This window comes from Podarcis liolepis (genome assembly GCF_965112155.1).
Source record: "Podarcis liolepis genome assembly, chromosome: 1".
Classification (NCBI taxonomy): domain Eukaryota; kingdom Metazoa; phylum Chordata; class Lepidosauria; order Squamata; family Lacertidae; genus Podarcis; species Podarcis liolepis.
The window spans coordinates 85,371,539-85,392,888 of NC_139554.1; the positions used below are offsets into that span (position 1 = coordinate 85,371,539).

The following is a 21,350-nucleotide window of genomic DNA, read 5'->3' on the forward strand; positions in this document are numbered from 1 at the left end:
TCGTTTTAGGAATGTTCTGTCTGTAATGCATTGGATCCTTTTGTTCTTGGATAATCCCATGGGATGGCCACCTGGAGACCCTGATCTGTTTGCCTTGGTGAAATCACTTGGCTTGCACTTGCTGGCTGTGCCCATCTGCAAAGAGAAACAGAGATGCTAAGCAGTTGGACTGAAAGGCAGCTTAGTTTTCATTCTGGGTTGGTGTTTCTCAGCCAAAGCAAACCTCACTTTCTCAGTCAATGTGTTGGTCAAGAGCCTCAGGAATTAAACTGAATGGCATATGATGGAAACGGATGTCCCAGAGAAAGTGTTGTGCTGCTCACTTCTCCAACTGTGCCTGGTATTCTTTTCCTAGGAATTGCGTTGAGGGATTGGTGCCTACACTAGAGGGCCAAGAACGAATTCTCAAGCCAGCTCTTACATGCAGCCTGTTCCCCAATGTGCCTCCCACAATATATTTTGGTACCCGGGATGAGAGAGGTAAGGTGGATCTGAATTCATTGCACGAAACAGGCAATGCCAGAAAACCCTAGTGTACTATAGTGGTGGAGTGGATTCTTGGGTGGGGAGGTGATGGTGGGGTGCATGTGGTCATGTCATTTAAGTGTGTGGTGTAATGATGCCTTTCCAATGGAGTTACTAAGGTCTCCAGGTGATGTGAAGAGAAAACCTTAAATCTAGATTTATATCTGTGGAGCTGTAGGATTTTGAGATCACCAGCAAAGAGGTTCAGCACTGAAATGGCTGAAATAGCAGTTGAGATGCTGGAAGGTACAGTAATATTTGATGGGCATTCACTTTGACCCTCAATCTTAATCCCACCATAGGTGGAGTATGTATCTTTCCTGCCCTGGCCTATGATGGGGTGAGTGGACATCCAGATTCACTTGCATCAGAGATGGTCCCATTTGTCGTATTTTGCTCTGGCCTGGGTGCTTTCATAGTGGAGAGCAGGCATTATCACAGCATCACAACAATCTTTGGTCTTTGAAGAATTAAAGCTGGTCTTAACCTGTTTGGATGTGCACATAGACCGACTCAGCATACTTCTTGCTATAGATAGCATAATTTCTCAAACTTCTTGAGCTTAGTGTCGCTATCTGCCTTTTAAACTTCTGCCTTCCCCCTCCCCAATTCAGGACTAGCCACCTGTCTCATTGCATAGCATGGAGATCGAGGCAGCAGCTCTTCCCAGATCAGACTGGCATGATTCGGCAAGTAGGGGAACAGCTGCACCCCTGTCCACAAAACAAATTAGGATCCTCTGTTAGAGGGCTTTCAACCTATCCATTTATTCACTGATGAGAGGAGGGAAGTCCCACCTGCCTCAAAATCCTGTTCCTCCCAGAAACTTTGCACATTCCTTCAGGTGTGTTGTGCTTCTCAGTTTGGGAACCACTGTTCTATGGACAAGTGACAGAGCTTTTGCCAAGGGTTTTCTTTCACTTGGTGATCTGATTCTGTTGAAATTCATTGAATAAAATTATTACCCTTCTAGCACTTCATGACAAATTGATGTCCTCAGCCAAAGGAGATGCTCCCGTGGTTGGGTTTCCCTTCTAACCTTAGAATTTCTTTCTTTCCTAGTGGAGAAGCTCCCTTGGGAACAGAGGAAGATGCTACGATGGAAGATGAGCACGGTGACTCCCAACATTGTAAAGGCAACGATCTCCAGGTCCCACTTCAAAATCAGCAAGAGTGAGTTGTATTGTGGGAATGGTCTGTGGGTGCATGTTGCCTCCTGCCTTAAATACACCCAGACTCACAGCTTTATCTTGGAATAGTGCTAATGTTTGGAAGTGAACTGTCCCACTTTCAGACGCAGATCTTCAGTAGCAGAGCAACAAAAGCTCCCATAGAATTGATTACTCTAATGCACCTCCCTTGCATGGAGGACTCTGAAAGATGCTGCAAATCATGAAGCTGCAGATCTAATTGCGGCTCTTTCGCTGCTTCCCTCTTAAGTCTTGGGCAAGCTTCATGGCACTTCTGCCTATGTGTATGCCCTTGGGCAACTCTTGTCCAGATGGATACTGACCACAAAGTGCTAATGTTTACTGCAGAACAGCAAGAGCTGCAGCATGGTCTGTACTTACAAACTGGGAAAGAATGTTCAAGACATGGAATAAAACTCCATATCCTAGCAATTCTCGTAGAGTTTGCTTATACATCTGATGATCTGTGTCTGGTAATGCAGAGCTGTAGCTGCTCTTTCCAGTAGGTTGTTTGATAAATGCAGCAAGCCTTCACCCCCTACCCTTCCAATAAGAGGAGACTTAGATAGATAGGGATTGTGGGGGCTTTAATTTGACATCTCCTGCCTGCTCACCTGTAATTGAATAGGCTTTGATGTGGCAGTATACCCTGTGATGCTGATGCTACAATCTTTTTAGAGTTGTGTACAGTTCTCAATAGGGTTTATTGTGGCTGCTCATATGAGGCCACTCTTGGTTCATGTGGAAGGGGAAACATGGATAAGGCAGGAAAATTATTTCCAATTCATATTTTCCAAACTGAAATTCTTATATGCCTGAGACTGTTGTATAAACAGAATATATATATATATATATATATATATATATATATATATATATATATATATATATATATATCTCAATGTGACATTCAGAGAATAGTCTGTGAACTGCCCTATTGCCCACAGGAAACAATGACTGGCTGGGCTGCTGGGGCCATCACATGAAATCTCCGGGGTTCAGAGTTATCAGAGAACATCAGAAGGTATGAGATATGGTCATGACTACAAAAGGACATATTAAAGAATATAATACAGTGTGGGGAAAGGGCATGAGATGCATTTCACTCTGGCCTTTTCTGCCATTTTCTCCATCTGAGTGCTGCATGTAGCTGATACTTTCCTGTTTTCTGCTGCAGTGTTCTCTTTCCTTTAGTCCCTTCATGTTCTCTTGGTGGCTGTGCCTCTGAAGGAGGCAGCCTAGGTTTGCAAGACACTATATGGTAGAAACTTCAGTGCTGGCATGCTTCCTTCATGGGAACTACCTGTTGGGAGTACCAGCCCAGGGGCTTTTGGGGTGGGGGGTTGTATGGACAATCTAGGTTCTTGCAGCTATCCCTGAATTTGGAGGAGAAGGCACCCCCCTGTTGAACCTTTATCTTGCCTTTTTACCAGCTAGGATACAGCAGGAAACCTCATTACTCCTTTCTTGTCTCTTCCTTTCCTTCCTGCAGTTGAATCATTTTCCTGGCTCATTCCAAATTGGTCGGAAGGACCGTCTGTGGAGAAATGTGTCCAAAATGCAGTTGCGCTTTGGGAAGAAGGAGTTCAACTTTCTGCCCCAGTCCTTCATCCTTCCTCAGGATATCAAGCTGCTCAGAAAGGCCTGGGAAGATTGTGGGAGCCGACAGAAATGGATTGTGAAGCCGGTGAGGGAGGGCACAGATATGGTTCGAACTGTATAGAGATAGGGATGTGTCCTTTGTGTGCCTTCTGCCATGGCATAGCCATGCTTTCCCTTGCCTTGCCAGTTTCAGGTTTTCTTGGATGAATCTGATTTTTCTTGATGCATTTCATTAGGCTTTAGGACTTGTGTTGGGACAGACTGCCTTTGGGATGAGCTCTGTTCTGTTTTTGTATTGTGTGGTTTTTATTCTGCTTCAGATTTTAGGTATTCTGTTTCATGATTTTAATCTCTGTAAACCACTCAGAGAACTTAAGTAATTAGATGGTACTGAAGTGCAGTTAACAATAATTAATGGTAATGTAAACTACACTCCCCCCCACACATCTTCCACTATAGCAACAATGCATATTCTCTTCTTATAGATGGACAGTTTCTACTTGTGTATTCTGGTTCCCTCTTGACTATATCCTAGCTTTAGCCCAATAGTCCCTTTGGCTGTTGGTCTCCCTCTTGCTGCAAGTAGGACCTGCACCAGTCTGAAAACCCACCTGTCATCTTCTTCTTCATTCATTTCCTTGATACTGGGAAGGACAGGTGTAATCTTCCCTGGTGCATTGTTTTAAAATATTCTGGGTTTTTATTCTTTGCAATCTTGTAAAGGTTGTGAATAAAAGTGCTTCACATTTGCATTTCCCCATGTCATTGAATCTGAGGTGTTTGTGCGTTGAATGTTGTAGGTGAAAAGAGGCACCCTTAAACATGTAAATGAGGAGAGAAGACTGGGAAACAGGCAGGGGGTGCTTCCTTCTGTTCATAGGAGCCTCAAACATTTCCTAAATAGAGAGAGAGGTGTGCCCCCCCCTTTCATGAGGACTAAAGTATTTTCAAAACCCTAGATATTCTCTGACTCGACAGGTTCCACAGTCTGTACTGTACTGCATGACTACAGCCAGGCGCGTTTTTGAAACCTCTAGGGAATTAGCTTATCAGTCAGTGACAGCAAGGAACTCAAAGCTGCTATACACCAACTTGTGAATGTACAAAGCTTTTATTGACTTAAAAAGTCTTTGCTGACATGTTCAATCTTTGAAAAAGCTGCCACAGTAATAGATTTTAACATACTGCTGAACTTTAAAATTACATTGAGATTTTTGTGATGCTGCTTCTTTGGAGGCTTGTCTTAAGACCGATAGTATTAAAACAAATTCCTTTCATGTACCCCACCTTCCCAGACTATAATCGGATGTTCCAGCTTTGAATTGTAGGATAGCAGCAAATGGATGCAATGTGAACATCGCTCTCTGTCTTTCACTCACTTTAGCCAGCATCAGCTAGAGGCATCGGCATTCAGGTCATCCATAAGTGGAGCCAGCTGCCCAAGCGCAGGCCACTGCTGGTGCAAAGGTAAGCAAGTCCCCCTGCCCTGCCAGTCTTTCCCCACCCTGCAAACGAAAGATTGGCTTTAATATCTTAAGGTATCAAAGAACCAGCTTGTTTCTGATTATGCTTTCTGCCGTTGTAAAACTTTACATTGTTCTGTGGAGTTTGTTTCTTTTGCTTCTGTTTCCAGCTAAAGAGCAATTGTGGAACTGCTACGATATTGACATGGGTTCAGAAATATGGCTAAAGTAGACCTTTTGCTGTGGCAAGGAGTAGCATTTGTTGAGAAAGCTGGCATTTCATCAGCAGTCTCTCAAACCCCTTAGGGACAGAAACCATCTCCATCAAGCCTCTCCACTAGTGACAATATCCTGAAATTCTTGAGACTAAATCTCTGGGCTACTCTATGATGTGGTTCCTGTATGCTCACCTGTCTTTCTGTTACAGGTACTTACATAAACCCTACCTCATAGGTGGAAGCAAGTTCGACTTGAGGATTTATGTTTACGTCACATGCTATGATCCACTTCGGGTTTACTTGTTCAAAGATGGACTTGTTCGTTTTGCCAGCTGCAAGTAGGTTTCCTATGAATTGGTAACCTCAGAAAGAGGGTTGGGTTGACTGCTTGTCAGAAGACCAGCTGAGATTCATGAATAGCAGATTAAATATGTTTTCTGAAAACAGTAGACTATTGGTTGCAGGTGTCATTTGTATGGCAGCCTGTGCACATCCTTTTGGTTTAAGCAGTGACTATTGAGAACCAATTATTTGCTTGCACTGTGTAGCTGAGTCTGTGTGCTTTTAAAATAGCCAATTATTAAATTATTTATTTTATTTTATTTATTTCATAAAACTTACACACTGCTTGATTGTTTAAAAAACCTCAAAATGGTTTACAAAAAGATAAAACAAGAAAATCAAGAAAAAAATTACAGCTGTACTTTAAAACATACAAAAGTTAAAATAATAAGATAGATTATAATTACTTGAAATTCCTAAGCATCTGGATGTTTAGTTAACTGACAAAGTTGTCGAATAACTCAAGTCAGAGCAACTCTTGATGATTAACAATTTGAATTGTTAAACCAGTCATATCTCTGTGGAGCACACACATTCATTCTCATTCTCATTCTCACACACATGTGCACACATACTAGACTGGAGCTTAGAGGAGATCCTTAAAGATTGGTGTGTGTGCCTCTCTCTTTTAGCTCCCACACTGCTAGCATTCCTCCCTCTTCTTGCCATTTCATTTTGATGAGTGATGTCTCCTTACTTAATGTAAACTTTTGTTCTTCCTTCACCTCAGATATTCCCCCTCTGTGAAGAGCCTCAACAACAAGTACATGCACTTGACTAATTACAGTATCAACAAGAAGAATATTGAATACAAAGCGAATACAGATGAAACTGCATGTCAGGGTCACAAGTGGTGGGTATTGATGAGCAGGAAAGAGAATCCTTTTGTATGTGTTATGTTCTTGACTGGCTTATGTTGTCTTACCTCTTTAGTCCTGAGTAGCCCAGATGTGGCCCTACTGTTTCCATAGGAAAGAGACTTTATTTTCATTTATTAAACAGAATGTATAGACCACTTAATCAAAAAAGAAAGGTCTCATAATTGGTTTATATAAAATTACATTAAAAACATGGTTGGTTCTGGGTTCATGTTGCCTTTTTCCTTCAGAGATGGGGGGAGAGGAGTTAATAACACTATCTGGGGCAACCCTAATGCACTTGTATGCTCTGTTCTGTCTCCACAGGGCACTGAAGGCACTTTGGAGTTATTTGGCCCAGAAAGGAGTTGACAGTGAAGTCATCTGGGAGAAGATAAAAGACATTGTTGTCAAAACCATCATTGCGTAAGTCTCAGGATCTAGTTGTGTTCCCCCCAGCCCTTTGCTTTCAGGAGGACCTCTTTTTGACGGGTCATCTTATCCATTAGCTAGGGATGAGTACCGATGTTTGCAGATGTTTGGAGCAAGTGTTTATCTTTGCTTCTTTCTTTCTGATTTGTGCTTCTGGAATCAGATTCTCCTATTGTGTTGTTTCTCGAGGGTTGTTGATTGTTCCTTGGCCCCAAAAGTATCTTGTTTGGATCTTAATAACCTGAAGCAAGGAAGGGTCATGTGCTGTCTTCATCAGGCTCTCATCTGAGCCATGTGGGGAAGGTATTGCTGAAGCCCTGTTTTTGTGGCATGCTTGTACCATATGCCTGGCTAGAGTGATGCATAAGAGGCATAAGATGATGCATAAGATGCTAGTTTTGCTGCTCAGGAACAACCTAGCACATGTTTCATTTTCTAGATCAGAGCCCTACATAATCAATCTCGTGAAGATGTATGTGAGACGCCCTTACTGCTGCCATGAGCTGTTCGGGTTTGATATCATGCTGGATGAGAACCTTAAGCCATGGATTCTGGAAGTCAATATTTCCCCCAGGTAAGTTGTGCATGGTGCACCTTTCAGCTTGCGCTCTGACTTGGTGCATTTCACTACAATTTCAAGAGCACCCTTTACCTCCAGTTTGTCCCACAGATGCATGCTAGGCCTATATGCACAGATGCATGCAGTCTGTTTTGCCAATGCCTTACTTCATGTGCTGATGGCTTCCATCTCTTAATGTGAGGGAGGCAACACTTACATTGAACTGGATCACACAGTGTGTCTCTGATTGGTAGGTATGTCTGTGTTTTGTGTATGCATGTGGGTGTGGTGGGGGAGGGGATACTAAAAGAGAGAAAGGTTGTCTTGCCTTGGAGATCGAGTTCCTCCTTTCAGTCTTTTGGAAATCAAACTTAACAGCTATCTAAAATGCCAAAAGCTAGGGCCAAAGACATGAAGATGGGCTTGTCCAATCAAGGTTTTGTTCTCTTTGCAGCCTTCATTCAAACTCTCCTCTGGATGTGAGCATCAAGGGTCAAATGGTCAGAGATGCCCTTAATTTGGCTGGTTTTCTGTTGCCAAGCACAGATGATGTGGCTTCACCCTCTGGAAGTGCCAGCAGCTCCACAACTAGGTTAGAGATCAAACTCAGAAAGAGAAGCTTTACTGGGCATTCCATCTTTTGCATTGTTGTTGTTCAGTAGGGGAGTGAGGAGGCCTGAGTTGGGAAGACTGAGACGAAAAGTTGTTGTGGCAATAGTATGGTGGCTATAGCACAGAAGCATAGCTGTAGCCTGTATGTAGGACTATGCATTTTATTCAGTCACGCTATTCGTACAGAAACTGAATTAAGCATCCAAAGAATCTCTGCTTTTGTTATTTTTAAAGCAAGTTTCTGGTCCATGTAATTGCAAAATGGGCTTGAAAATACCCGGGCAATACCTCGTTCAACCTTGGAAGCTGAGCAATGGTGGTGATCTCAGACATATTGCCAGGAATACTAGGCTTCAGTAGCTGGAATTGTGTATTGCTCCTCAACTCAGCTCAGCCACAATAGCTGTCAGGGGTGGCAGCAAGCACCTGGAGGGCACCAGGTTAGGGAAAGCATGAAGCAGGCTGGTGAGGGATGGGGCCTGGGGAAGGGAGCATGGCCTGGGAAGAGTCCTGGGGCCCAGATGGAGGGGCTGGAGGGTTGCACACTGCCCCCATGCCTAAGGTTCCCCATCCTTGATCTATGACTCCATGGATCGTTTGAGGCTTTTTTGCTTTCTTTTGGCTTAACAGAGTATAGCTTGCCAATTGCTTATGGTTCTGGCTATAGGTGGCTGAATTGAGGGCACTGACTAACTCTCTCTGTACTAACTTTAATTATTGCTGTGCCCAGTTTGAATAGTGTCGCAAAGGAGAAGAGTAAGTCATCTCTGGAGCTGTTCACTTCTGAGAAAACGAAAAGAGCTTTTTATCTGACCTCAAAAGTGCCTGATCAGGTAGGCGAGAACATGCCTTCCCCAAACACTCTGCCCTCATTCTGAGATCTCATGCATGTTTGGGCTGGAGTTCTCCACTCTTCTTTGAATCATGTCATTAACTGTTTAATTAAATGAAACCATAAGTAGTGTGCATAAAACAATATAAAATCATCAAACTAGTATACACAACTAAATTATGTTTCTCGCTAGGCTTGCGGAAATAAAAAAAAGTTTTTAGCAGGGGTGTAAAACAGTATAGTGAGGGTGCCTGCCTAATATTACTAGACAGGGAGTTGCAAAGCATAGAGGTAGCTACACTGAAATATTGACTCGTACTAGCAGATGATCATTACAATCGCTTGGCTTGGGGAGTGCCTAAGAGTTCAACCAAGCACTTTTTCTGGCAGTAAATGTGTCAGATGCAGGTAAGATGCATCCACACACAAGGAGGAGGTGCTTGTTTATTCACAGAAGGACTGGTATTTGAAGGAGGTTGTATTTTGACATATAGGATATGATTTGGCTAAGTGTGGAAGTTATAAAGACCTGTATTTCAACTGTATTCACAGTTAAACCTTAAGCCCATCAAACACACAGCATAGCTTAAGAAAATGTTACAAACTATAGCTAAGATCCAATAGGCCATAGCCACTGGTTGCCATTGTTATAATGGGTGTGCCTTGAAGCAGTAAGATTTCCCATTTCTTACTTACACACATGCTTTTTGGTTTAGTTTGTTCAAGGGGTACAAGAAGCATTTGGGAACCATAACCAAGAACCCTGCCTTTTCTTCTTCACCCACCCCCCAACAAATTCCTATTTGGATATCTCTCTTCTGTCTTTCCACTGCTGTCACTGTGGGAGGGGAATATGTGTTGCGTGGCCACCATCCTAGAGTGGCAATCATAGTCGTTTTAGAGGACCGAAAGTGGCATGCATGTAGACTTGTGCAGTTACCTCCTGGAAAACCAAGGTGTTTCCTTGTCCATCTTGGCTGCAGGAGTTCTATTCCACCATCCTAGATGTTCTAACACCAGATGATGTACGTGTCCTAGTAGAGACAGAGGATGAATTCGCTCGACGTGGACAGTTTGAGCGAGTTTTCCCCTCGCGCTTCTCCATGCACTACCTACGTTTCTTTGAGCAGCCGCGATACTACAACATCCTTACTTCCCAGTGGGAGCTGAAATATTTCGTGAATAAGGTCAAAGGTAAAGCAATTCCCATCACCTCCTTCCTGCAAGTTCCCTTCTAGGATAAGCAGTTAATTGTTTGGACCAGCCCTTTATAAGTAGAATGCATACCTTGCTTTCCAACCCAGAGCTGTCTGTGCTCTTTCCCAAAGCATTATTATCTGTCATCCTTACAGGCTGCCAGTGTGGTTTGAGTGTTGCTTCTTGCTGGGACATTTGTGTCATCTTCCCCACTCCCCACACCTTGCAGCCACATCTTTGGCTTTAGGCCAGAAGTCTCTCTTTATTCTTGCCCACCCCTTTGTCCTTTCATTGGTTTCTATTGGCTATCTTTAAGCCCACACCCTTACCCAGAGCCTTCCTGTTCATCAGTGTTACCTGCTTCTCTTGAGTGTATCCAGATAATTCCATAGAATAGACCAGGAAGAAGTTCACCATCTTCATTTTTTCCCCTTCTTAAAATTTTATTGTTACCGTCCACATTAACACCATACAGAAAAAGAAAATAAATTCCATCACCACCAAAGAAAAAAAGAGAATAAATACATCAACTAATAACCTTCACATAAAATACATAAAATAAAAGTGGTCTTCTTCTATACGCCAGACTTCCCGTCTATTCAGTATTACAGATCCTGTATTAATTGTTCGCTGCCAATGCATAACTAGTTTTGTTGAATTTCAATATCCCTTAATCCATTCATTGGTTTTACCACATTTTACCGCTGCTACTGAAATTATTCAAACGCTGCGTATGACCTTAAACTACTATTATTTTTCAAGTATATTTTAAAAACTTCCCATTTTGAGATAAGTACCTGTTTTGGTTTATTTTTTATCTTTTCTGACATGCTATCTAATTCCACGTATTCAGCCATTTTTTGAATCCATTCTAATCTTGACGGGACTTTATTGCTTTTCCAATTTGCCTCATTGAGAAACCTTGCTGTGACCGTAGCATATAAGAAGATCTCTTAAGCCTTGTTAGGAATATCTGAGTCTGTGATTCCCAAAGGAAAGCTTCCCATTTACTATTAATATATATTTTAAACATTTTTTCCAATTCTATGTGGATATCCTCCCAAAACACCTTGATTTCTTTACACTGCCACCACATATGGAATAAAATACCTGGTTTTTCTTTACACCTCCAGCAATTATTGGGGACATTTTTGAACATCTTGGACAATTTCCAGGGGGTTAAATACCACCGATGCTGCATTTAAAAAAAATTCTTGCTCAGAGAGTAGCAAGCTGTAAAATTCCAATTTATTTTCCACTTCTTCATTGATATTGAGTACCCAAAATCTTGTGACCACTTAATCATAGCCGCTGTCACCTCCTCCTCCTTGACTTCCCAGTCAAGGAGGAGTCAGTATACTTTAGAAAGTGTTTTAATTCTGGAGTTCACCAAATCTGATTCAAATCTGGAAGTCTCAGTGGAGAAACCCTTTTGTCTATCAATTTTGAATGTCTCAAATAATTGGTGATATTGAAACCAATCAACAATGCACCCTCTTATTTCCCCGAAGCTTTTTAATTTCAATTGGTTATTCTCCTCCTTTAGAAGTACTTTATACATTGGCCAGGGTCCCTGGGTATTTTTTCTCTTAACCGCCTTCGCCTCTATTGGCGAGATCCACCAGGGAAACTTTGGTTCGAGCAGGTTTTTATACTTCTCCCAAACCATCAATAGGAATTTCCTAATAATGTGGTTTGAAAAGTTCCTGTGAACTTTTGCTTTCCCATACGCTAAGTATGCATGCTATCCCCATCGATTATCATATCCCTCCAAGTCTAAGAGGTCTGGGTCCTGCAACGTACACCACTCCTTTAACCAGGTGAGGCAGGCCGCCTCATAATACAGTTTCAGGTCAGGTAGGTTTCAGGTCTTTTATGTCAATTAGAATTAAATGTTTGATTCTAGGTCTTTTGCCTGACCATAAAAATTTGGAAATACCATATCTCCGTATTTCTTTGGATCTCGAGCCAAATTTTCATACAGTTATCCTGAAACATATTTATATTTTTAGGGGTAATCCAAATACCTAAATATTTTACTTTATTGCATATCTTTAGGCCCAATGTTTTTTCTAACTCCTCCTTTGCCACATTTGATTCATTTTTCACCAACAATTTTGTTTTAATGGTATTCGATTTAAAGCCTGCCACTTCTCCAAAGTCTCTAATCAGTTCCAGCACTCTCAACAAACTTTTCAAATGAGCATCATACCATTGCAGCTTGATTTTTAAACCTGTGTGTGTGTGTGTGTGTGTGCGCGCGCACGTGTGTGTTTGGGTTGCTCAGTATCAAGGCCCTACATTACTTGTACCCACTGCCTTCTTACAACCAGGGCAATTGCTTAGTAATAGCCCTCAATATTTCACATGTGAACTAGCATTCGTTCTGTGGTGTTCCTTTCTGCAGGGGTGGATCTGCTCAGAAACTGGTGTCACAAAGGCTTTCATAATGGAGTGGTGACAGAATCCACAGTGATGGTAAGGGTGGGCCCTCTTTGCCTTTCCTCATACCTTCAATTTGTTCTGCTTTTTCATGAGGGTGCCAATCAGAACTACCGTATTTTTCGCCCTATAGGGCGCACTGGCCCATTGGACGGACCTCCTTTTTTGGGGGGGGGAATGAATAAAAAAAATTATTTCCCCCCCCCCCCGCAGCCCCCAGAACAGGCTGCTGCCCGCAAGCCTTGCGAGCCCGGCGGCAACTCCCGCCAGACTCGCAAGGCTTGCGGATAGCTTCCTGAAGCCTGGAGAGCGAGAGGGGTCGGTGCGCACCGATCCCTCTCGCTCTCCAGGCTTCAGCAAAAGCCTGCATTCGCCCCATAGGACGCACACACATTTCCCCTTCATTTTTGGAGGGGGAAAAGTGCATCATATAGGGCGAAACCTTGTTACTAATTAAGTGGCTCTATATTTGTGGCTGTGTTACTGGCCTGCAGCACCTTCTCTTTGCTTCACTAAGTTTGAGGTATGCTGGGAGATAAGAAAGGAACATTTAGTAGCCCCCTCACTAGCTGTTTAACTCTGCACTCTCTCAACTTCAGTGGTCAATTCCAAGATCCCACCTCTATATGAAGAATGAACTCCCTGTGAATGGCTTGAGCAAGATGGAATTAGGCAGAACCAGGTGAGATTGCGAGAACCAGCCACTGTTATATCTCAATAAATTTCCAGTTGGGGTTTGTCCATGATTTTTCATTCATTCCTTTATAGTGCAATTCTTTGCAAGTCTGCTCTGAAGTAATCCCCACTGCGTTCAATGGGACTTATTCCCAGGTGGTTGTGTGTAGGATTGTAGCCATGGTTAATGCATTTTAATGCATTTTTGGCTGTTAACCTTCTCATGAATAGATGGAGAGAAAGGAAACTCTTCTTTGTTATTTATATGCCACCTTTACATTTCTTACTTCCCTCTCCTGATATATTACCCTTTTAACAAACGTGGTCTTAACTGCTTATGTGCTACTTTCTGCCCCTGTTAGGATGTGCCAGAGGATTAAATTAGAAGCATCTGCTTCTGGGTTTAAACTAACTGTGGTTAATCATTATATCCAGTAAGGGCAAACTATAGATAGTTTCAACTGGGCTTTTTCAGTGTGGTGCCCACTGAGGCACTCTGCAGTGGCTGTGAGACTTTTCTGCCATTCTGACTTGCAACTCCTGCTTTAAAAGAAATCATGGAGGCTGGATACAGTGCCAATCTTAATTTTCCCTGAGTAGCCCTGAGCCCATGTATGGTCAGGCAGCTTCGATCATGTAGCTACAAGCTAGGATTTCGTGTTAAGTTCAAACCAGGCCGTTGTCTTAGCCTTTCTTATTTTTACTTCGGTAAATATCTGACATAAATAATTATTTGTAGCATTTTTATACTAACCTGTAACACTAAGTATTCTGGGCAGTGTACATTAAAAAACACACACATGTAAAATGTAAAAACAACATGAACACAAAATCACAAACAAAGCTAAAACTTCAAAATAAAACCAGCAGCGGAGGAACCAGTAGTACCCAATGTCTAAAAAACAACAACCACATGTTTTGACCGTGTTTTTAAGTAGGAAAGCCTAGCTGAATAAAAGGCCTTGACCTATGGCCACTGAAAAGTTGGCACCTGCCTCACCTAACCTCACTTGGCAGGGGTGGACTTTTAAAGATGATTTTCAGGTTGGGCTGGGTATATATGGGAGGAGATAGTCCTTCGGATAACCTAGCCCCAGGTTATTTAGGGCAGCAATAGAGAACCTGCAGCCTTCCAGTTGTTGTTGGCCTTTGTCTCATTCCAGCCAGCATGGCCCATGGTCAGAGATGATTGGAGTTCTAGTCCCAGAACATCTGGAGGGTCACAGATTCTCCATCTCTGTTTTAGGGCTTGAAAAGTTAATACTTGCACTTTGAATTGTCCCCTGGAATAGATTAGAAGCCACTGTAGATAGCAAAGCACAGGCATGATAGAATTTTTCAGCCACTCCCTGTTAACAATGTTGCTGCCTTGTTTTGGAGCAGCTGAAGTTTCTAGACTGTTTTCAAGGCAGGCCGAGGTACAGCACATTGTGGTAATCAGGCCTAGGCAGTGGTGAGCCATAAGCCCTAAATCCTTCTTTCCCATCAAATACAGGGATGACACAGTAGTAGTAATAGTAGTAGTAGTAGACTGCTGTTTCCTTCAGACGGGTGAAAATGATATGCTATGAAAGTGGTTCTCTCTGTCTGTGCTCCATTCTGTGCTGCAAGACAGATCTGCCTCTCTCTCAAGTTCTGTCTTCTTCCCAACAGCAAAATCCTTGTCCAGCGAGATGGGGAGGAGCCAGTCCGAAGCTCTGAGCCAAACCCTTGCACTCAAAGCTTACCTCAGATTAAATACACAGCTGGAAGTCTCAAGAAACCCACAATCCCTCGGACCCTCAGCAACTCAAGCCTAGTGAAGTGACAGGGGACTGAGTGAGTGGCCAACTTCCCCTTCCTTATGGTCTCAGGAGGGGGCGTACATGACCTACCTCAACGGAAGCTAGGAGAGCCAGCATGGAAGGATGGGAGGACCTTTCGTCCGGCACGCCCACGTAGAACTATTTTTTTTGGAAAGGGAATTGAGTCGAAGAGGAGATGTTTAACTTGGTTAAAAGGGACAAATGCTCTGTTTATAGTTTTTTTTTTATGACAAAGGAAGTTGCTAAACACAGAAGCTTCGAAAACCTATTTAACTTTTAGTGTGAGTTCCTTATAGTTTATTGACCTTGCCATGATCGTCACCACTTGATCCTTAAGTGCCTCTTGCTGTTAAGTGCTGACATGCTAGGTTTCGCCAGACACTGACAACCTCAATGACCATTTGTGAAATGAGCTGCTACCATGAGGCAATTGCATGTTTGCAATTGACATAATAACCCATGTATTCACAACATGACACAAATTCCTAATTAGCTGATCAGTTGGGAAAACAAACTTTAGAATGGCTTAACACCAGTAAATCAGGCAGATTTTTTCATAAACTCTCTGGTGCATGGCCATAAGAGAAAGAGGCTTAAACAGTGAGGGAGGTGGTGGGGAGTCCTTGAATATTCTTATTCTCTAGGTACACACCCATGTTTACTTAGTTCCTGGGTACAGATTTCCTGATGGACTTTAGTTATGGAAGGTATTTTCTACTTACTTTTTATTCTGGAGAAGCAGATTTTGCAGTGTGCTGGTCCAAAGCACAACTGTGTAGCTTAAGCACTGGTGGTGGGTTCTAGCTTTGTGCTGGGACTCAGAAAAAGGTGTGCTAAGGTGGCTGCTTCTTGTTCCTCTCTGGTTTAGGGTCAGGTGGTTATCTGTGTTAATCCTCCTAGCATTCATATACACCCTAGAACACTCTCCAGTTCTTTACCCCTAAAGAAGACTATAATTTAGCCCAAGTGGTGCTTGGCTGTATAATTCTTGCTTTAAGTACTGCAGCCTCAGTCAGTGTTATTTCTCATCAGTCAGTGCCTTCTCCCTGCTGCTGGAGAATTCTGCCTTTTCTCCACTTGTTATACTTTACTCCTAATCTGAATCTGGTACTGGATCCCAGCTTTGGGTACACTTTTCAGTTGTGTGCGTATGTCCGGAATATGTTGGTAAACTTGCACTTACAGCCAGCAAGGGCCATTTGCTGTCCTGATCCCCGGGCACTGATAGATGCATCTCTTGCTCTACTTGACTCCTGATACCTACACACTTAGGAGCATTTCCTGCCTGTACTCAGACACCACGTGCAGGAAGCTGCTAATTTCTGAGCCTTGAGGGTGAACTCAGCAACTTTGGCTGCAAGAAATATTTCTGTTTAATGAAGGATAGGAGTCCTTTTGTCTCATTTTACACACACACACACACACACACACACACACAGTCAGATGCTATGGACAGCATGAGGCATGCATCACTCTGTGCAGTCTTCTATTTTTTCCATGTAGCAGTAATGATATTCCAAATGCCTGTAAGTATTTCTCACTATGGTGGTGAGATGTGCTTAGGTGACTACTTGTGATATAAATGGCCAGAAAAAGGAAGGCATCATTCCTACAGTGCATCTCTCCAAATAGATTGCTTCTCCATTGGTCAGGGCAGTATTTATGAATCACACAGTCCTGGAAATCTCCTGGATACAACTGGATACAGCAGCTGTAATCTAGAATATAGATGCAGTGTGCATTTATTGTTAAAGTGGTTCAAGTCATTGCAGAGGGGTGTGAGATTCCCCGGAGCACATAACACCAAAGCAACAGGGCACCTCTTTCTTATTACATCTGTCATATGCTTATCCTAAGTAACCTCAGTGACTAAGCTCTTAAGAGCAGAAAAGCTGGGAAACATAGAGTTGGAAGCCAAGCCAGGCACACTGGATGTAGCTGTGCTTTCTCCTGGGGCCTTAGCAGTAGAAGCAGCAGCTCTCCTTGCATCATGCCAGGGAATGAGTTGCTAGAAATCATTTCAGAGTCTGCCTTGCAGACAGCGACTTACTTCATTTCTGTCTTACTTCACTGGCTGTATTAACACAGGTATCTATCTTGGTGAGACCTTTATGGCATGATCCCCTGAATTAAAGCTTCTTTTCCCCTTGGCTTGTTATTTCCATCCCCTTCAGATTCATCATAACTTTTCTCCAGCTTGGCTCTTCTCTTAGCCAGCTTGGCTGTCGCTGAGGTTGGGAAGATAGAAGTGGAGACGGCTTGCTTCTTCCAAGTTCATATTCTATATGTTCCTGGCTACTAGCTTCATCAGTTGACAGTTATCAACCTTCCCTGCAAAGCTTTGTAAACAGAGGGGAAGGGTGTGTTGCACTAATCTCTATTGCGAGACAGCCTTTTCTCCAAAAAGCCAACAGAAGACAGTCTAATTCTTTAGGAGATTTGAGTGTTTAATTTTTGTTTTAATTTCTTATGCCCTTTTTATAAGCCAAGCCAGGCAGGTGCTGAAACAAGGGTAGAGGGAGAGTTGGCTTCCTACTGCAAACATCCTCAATATATGTTCAGTTTTAACTTGGTTAAAACTTCTCTCCCTGTTAGCCTGGTACACAAAAATGAAGGCTTGCATTTTGAATCCTCTTTTAGGAACCAACCTATGTGTCCTAGCCTTGCAACAGGTTTTATTTAACTGTCCCCTACTGAAAACTGAGTGTCATGTCCCTTCTTTGGGCTCTGTAGGAGGTTGGTGCCTAATGTGTCCCTCTCAAATCTCATAGCGACAATCTTCTGTGAACTAGCCTGACTCCTAGGATTGTATTGAATGACCTAAAAGAGCTAGCTGTGTAGAAGTGTGAAAGTGGAGAGGCCTCTTCGAGTGTCCTAAAGAATTCTCCCAGCTGGCCGTCTCCCTGAGTCGCCTTATACTCTTGCCACCACCACCCGCCCTTCCTGACTTGAGTAATTACGAGCAAACAGGTGTTCAGCACTCCTCCAATGTGGTCTACACAGCTATCTCTGCTTCCTGGTATTAACAGGCATTGCTGGTTCTCTCCTTCCCCCATGCCCCATCAGTATTTGAACCTTAGGTGGGTACTACTCTGCACAAAATGTCATGGATCGCTCAATGTAAATTGGTGGAACTCAAGAGATCTAGGGAAAAGGCATTGCATTTCTGGCCAAATTATCACCCTTCAGCTCAGTGGTAGAGCATATGCATATGCTTTGCATGCACAAAATCCCAGGTTCCCAAAAAAGGTGGAAAAGACTCATGGCTGAAACCTTGGAGAACCTCTGCCAAGTCACCATAAACGGTGCTGAGGTAGATGGACCAATGGTCTGACTCAGTATAAGGTAACTTCCTATGTAGTGCTTTGTAATGAATTTATTTCCTTGTCCTGGTGGTTTTCTTTTCCCCCTAAAGCAAACTACTGCAGTAAACAGAAGCCTCATTGGGTGGTTTTATCTTGCTAAGGTGGATCCTCCAAGCAGTGTGCTATAGAGCTTGATACCGAGAGGAACAAAAAGATGTGCTATGACTTGTGAGGAGCCACCCTATGCAGAAGGGCATAGAATTCTGCATAAGTGTTTCAGGAATGGAAGAAGATTGCTCTGGGATAGAGAAGAAGCCATCCCAGCACCTTCCACATTTCGGGATTTGAAGCTTGAGTAGCTGCTGTCTCAGCTTGCTTAACACAACTATCTTCTTCAGATGGATTTATTCTTCTCAGAGTGAAATGTCAGTGGTTAATTTATTGCTGCACGGAGGGCACTAGTGGTTGTTTGGGTCTTCTGAAGTGTGCATCGGAAAGATCCAGAGGAGGATATACATTTTCAAAAGGATGCCATGAGTCCAATTTAACTCACACTGCTAAATTAAAGATATTTTTTTAAAAAACAAAATAAAGGATTCAAGTGCAAGTATGTGGTCATGACTGTTGTGATATAACTTGGGTGGCAGTAAAGGTAATTTTGAGTGCTTTAGGGATTTTTGAGTCTAGGTGAGCCCTGCTCCTCTAAGCTGCCACTAAGCACGTTTGCTTATCTAAGAAATACTGTACAAGCAAATTTTCTCCAGGTTGATATTTAGACCCTGGAAAGTCATGTGAGTTTCTGCTGTCAACACTAAATTCTTGAGAGAGGAAGAAGAGAACAAACATCAACCTCTGTAGAGTGATTGCCTCACTTTACCTAAATTTCTTATACAAGGGCCAATTATAGTGAATCTAATAAACTGACTGAGGTTAAAAAAAAGCGGGAAGAAAGTGTGGAGCAAATACACTGCTAGATAAACTTCCTAGAATCTGGCCCATTTTGCTATGGCTTAACACAAATGAGCAAATGGGCATGTTCTTGGAGAGAAGATTGTGGCCTTTTTCCTGGTCCTGGTGCCGCTGCGCTGATTTGAGCTAACCTACAGTTTGGCTTAGTGATGCATCCAAACCACAGCTTGTGGTTTATATTGCTCCAAACAGACCATGAGTTCTTGGCAATGTTTGTTCTGTGGCTTACCACTCATGGTTTGTCTGGAGTGAGAGGAACAACAAGCCCAGACTCAGAAGTAATACTAAGCCAAACTGTGGCTTAACTCACAGCAGCTTGGCTGCAGTAGCTTCTCTGGAGGAGGACTACTCCATAGTTTGACTTAGCATGGTGTGAAAACTGGGTCTGTCATAAATCATAGCTTTTCTGCTCTGCAAGCAAAGAAAACTGGTTTGGTTTTTTTGCTCAGCATAGGAGGTAGGAATAGCATATGTGTGCTATTCCAGGCAGATATGCAGTTGTAATATATCTGATTTGCTTAAGCTGCCATAATGTCATGTGGGCAAATCTAATTAATCTTTTATTGCCTAGCAAAAAACAACCACCTTACAGTCTTTCAGAGATATCCAAAGAGAATCTATAATTCACACAAAACTATCCTGTCAATTAGATTCCTAATCTCTGGGATTTGTGGCCACACTTCCTTTAAAAACAGCTACTTTAAAAGTTACAAACTCAGCAGTATTGCTAAGCAAATACGTAGATAAGTTTAAACAAGCCAACCAGCCACTTTAGCCAGGTATGTAGCCAGCAGTGCATCTCCTGGAAATATATACAAGGGGCAGTAGTTCATAAAACACAGTTACACTGATGGATGTGTCCACTGGTTGAAAGCAGAGCTCCAAAAGCTGCTTCAGTGTTGAAGGTTTTTAAATCCAAGAGAGTTTACTGGCATATCTGGATAAATATGTGAGATTTTGGAAGAAGAATGTGAGGGTTGAGAAATCTGACAGCTCTCCAGAGTTTCTTGCTGCTTAATATGTCCAGCTAAGTTTCAAAATTGCCCTGGCTTTCAATAAACCTTGATTTCATATGAGCACTTTAGCAAAGCCACCATTATTCAGGATATTGTGGAAGTGCAGCAATCCATAACTATCTTCCTATGGTCACCATACCTCTTAGGCAGAGTTTGTGTAGAAACAGCATATGCATTCCAGTCTTAAATATCATAGCTATACTCTTATGGTTTGCTTTCTGTTTTGCCGCCACCCTATAAAACAAGGAGAAATTGCTCTGGTTTCAAAGAGTAGAGCAGCATTAATCAAGTCCTCCAGCTCCTTTATATCTTGAAATAGGAGTAATTGCTTTTGAGGTGGGCACCTTGAGGCAAGCAAGTTGGTTTAGAGGCCTAGAACATCTCTAGCAATACATGTCAACTCAAAATTGAGTATTCTTCAAGACCGGCCACTCTCAGGTAAGTGAGTATAAACTAAAGGTCTGTAAGTAATTTTTGCTGTTCGATGGCCACTAACCGATATACAAACTTTCCTAAGGACTACAGTGGATGTGTGCTTCAAGGGGGAACATCCACAGTTGTCTTCAGCATCCAAAGGGTCCTTGGTGAAATGTGAAATCTGTTTTGGCAGCCAACAAAGTCTTCTCCAGCATGCAAATCTCCTGCTGCCGCCAAGCCTGTATTTTGGGTGTGTATGCTGATCTATGATCAGATCTCCCCAATGCTTCTTTTTTTTTTTAAAGTTACATTTTATAATGAGGAAAAGGCTGCTCAACACCCTGCCTGGTGTTATTTTTCCACAAAGCGCAAATTTACCCCTTTTAATCTGGGTATTGCATTTTGTTGCATCTTTTCTTGGTCACAGTAAAGGTATTACCCTACTGTTAGTTTTAATTTTTTGCTAGAGCACACACAGCTGCTATTCAGCTGCAAAGGAAAAGCAGGCACCTCCACACTACTTTGCTTGCTCTGCGAAGGGTAAGGTTTTTAACTTTTATGTTTATATATTCACTTTTGGAGCAAACGTTCCCCCTGCTAGGTTGAGAAAATCATCTTGATAGGAACGGGTTATCTATCCCCTGAAGTGTTGGGAGTTTTGACCAACCAGAGACACTGCCACAGCTGGCTTTCTGCTGGCAGTGGGCACCTGTAACCATTTCCTTTCTTGCCAAGAGCCAATAAGGCCTGTGTCGCTGAGTTCAGGCTACAAGTAGTGGAGATAAACTGAGAGGGGAGGGGACAGCAACCATTCTCTTTTTAGGAGCCTGACTCATTCTCCAGGAATTCTCCACAGTGGGGAGGAGAGGCCAATCCCAACTGGGTTATGTTT

General features: G+C 42.6%; 1 protein-coding gene across 17 annotated transcripts in view; it reads left to right on the forward strand.

The window, feature by feature from the left end:
* The window catches only part of TTLL4 (tubulin tyrosine ligase like 4), a 31,192-nt gene extending 12,529 nt beyond the window's left edge, over positions 1-18,663 (forward strand). For 8 of the 17 annotated variants that reach the window (XM_083497601.1, XM_083497611.1, XM_083497614.1 and 5 more), the window contains 15 exons: positions 356-480; positions 1,588-1,698; positions 2,663-2,739; positions 3,208-3,402; positions 4,702-4,784; positions 5,208-5,336; positions 6,071-6,193; positions 6,525-6,623; positions 7,069-7,203; positions 7,643-7,780; positions 8,531-8,633; positions 9,616-9,826; positions 12,237-12,307; positions 12,871-12,953; positions 14,600-15,019. In XM_083497601.1, the coding sequence (XP_083353727.1) occupies positions 356-480; positions 1,588-1,698; positions 2,663-2,739; positions 3,208-3,402; positions 4,702-4,784; positions 5,208-5,336; positions 6,071-6,193; positions 6,525-6,623; positions 7,069-7,203; positions 7,643-7,780; positions 8,531-8,633; positions 9,616-9,826; positions 12,237-12,307; positions 12,871-12,953; positions 14,600-14,753 (1,837 nt within the window). In that variant the 3' untranslated portion in view covers positions 14,754-15,019. Of the gene's footprint in view, positions 1-355; positions 481-1,587; positions 1,699-2,662; positions 2,740-3,207; positions 3,403-4,701; positions 4,785-5,207; positions 5,337-6,070; positions 6,194-6,524; positions 6,624-7,068; positions 7,204-7,642; positions 7,781-8,530; positions 8,634-9,615; positions 9,827-12,236; positions 12,308-12,870; positions 12,954-14,599; positions 15,020-16,925 lie in introns of those variants that run through there. The other 9 variants (XM_083497615.1, XM_083497604.1, XM_083497607.1 and 6 more) reach the window with 4 other exon arrangements.
* The last annotated feature ends 2,687 nt before the right edge of the window (positions 18,664-21,350 follow it).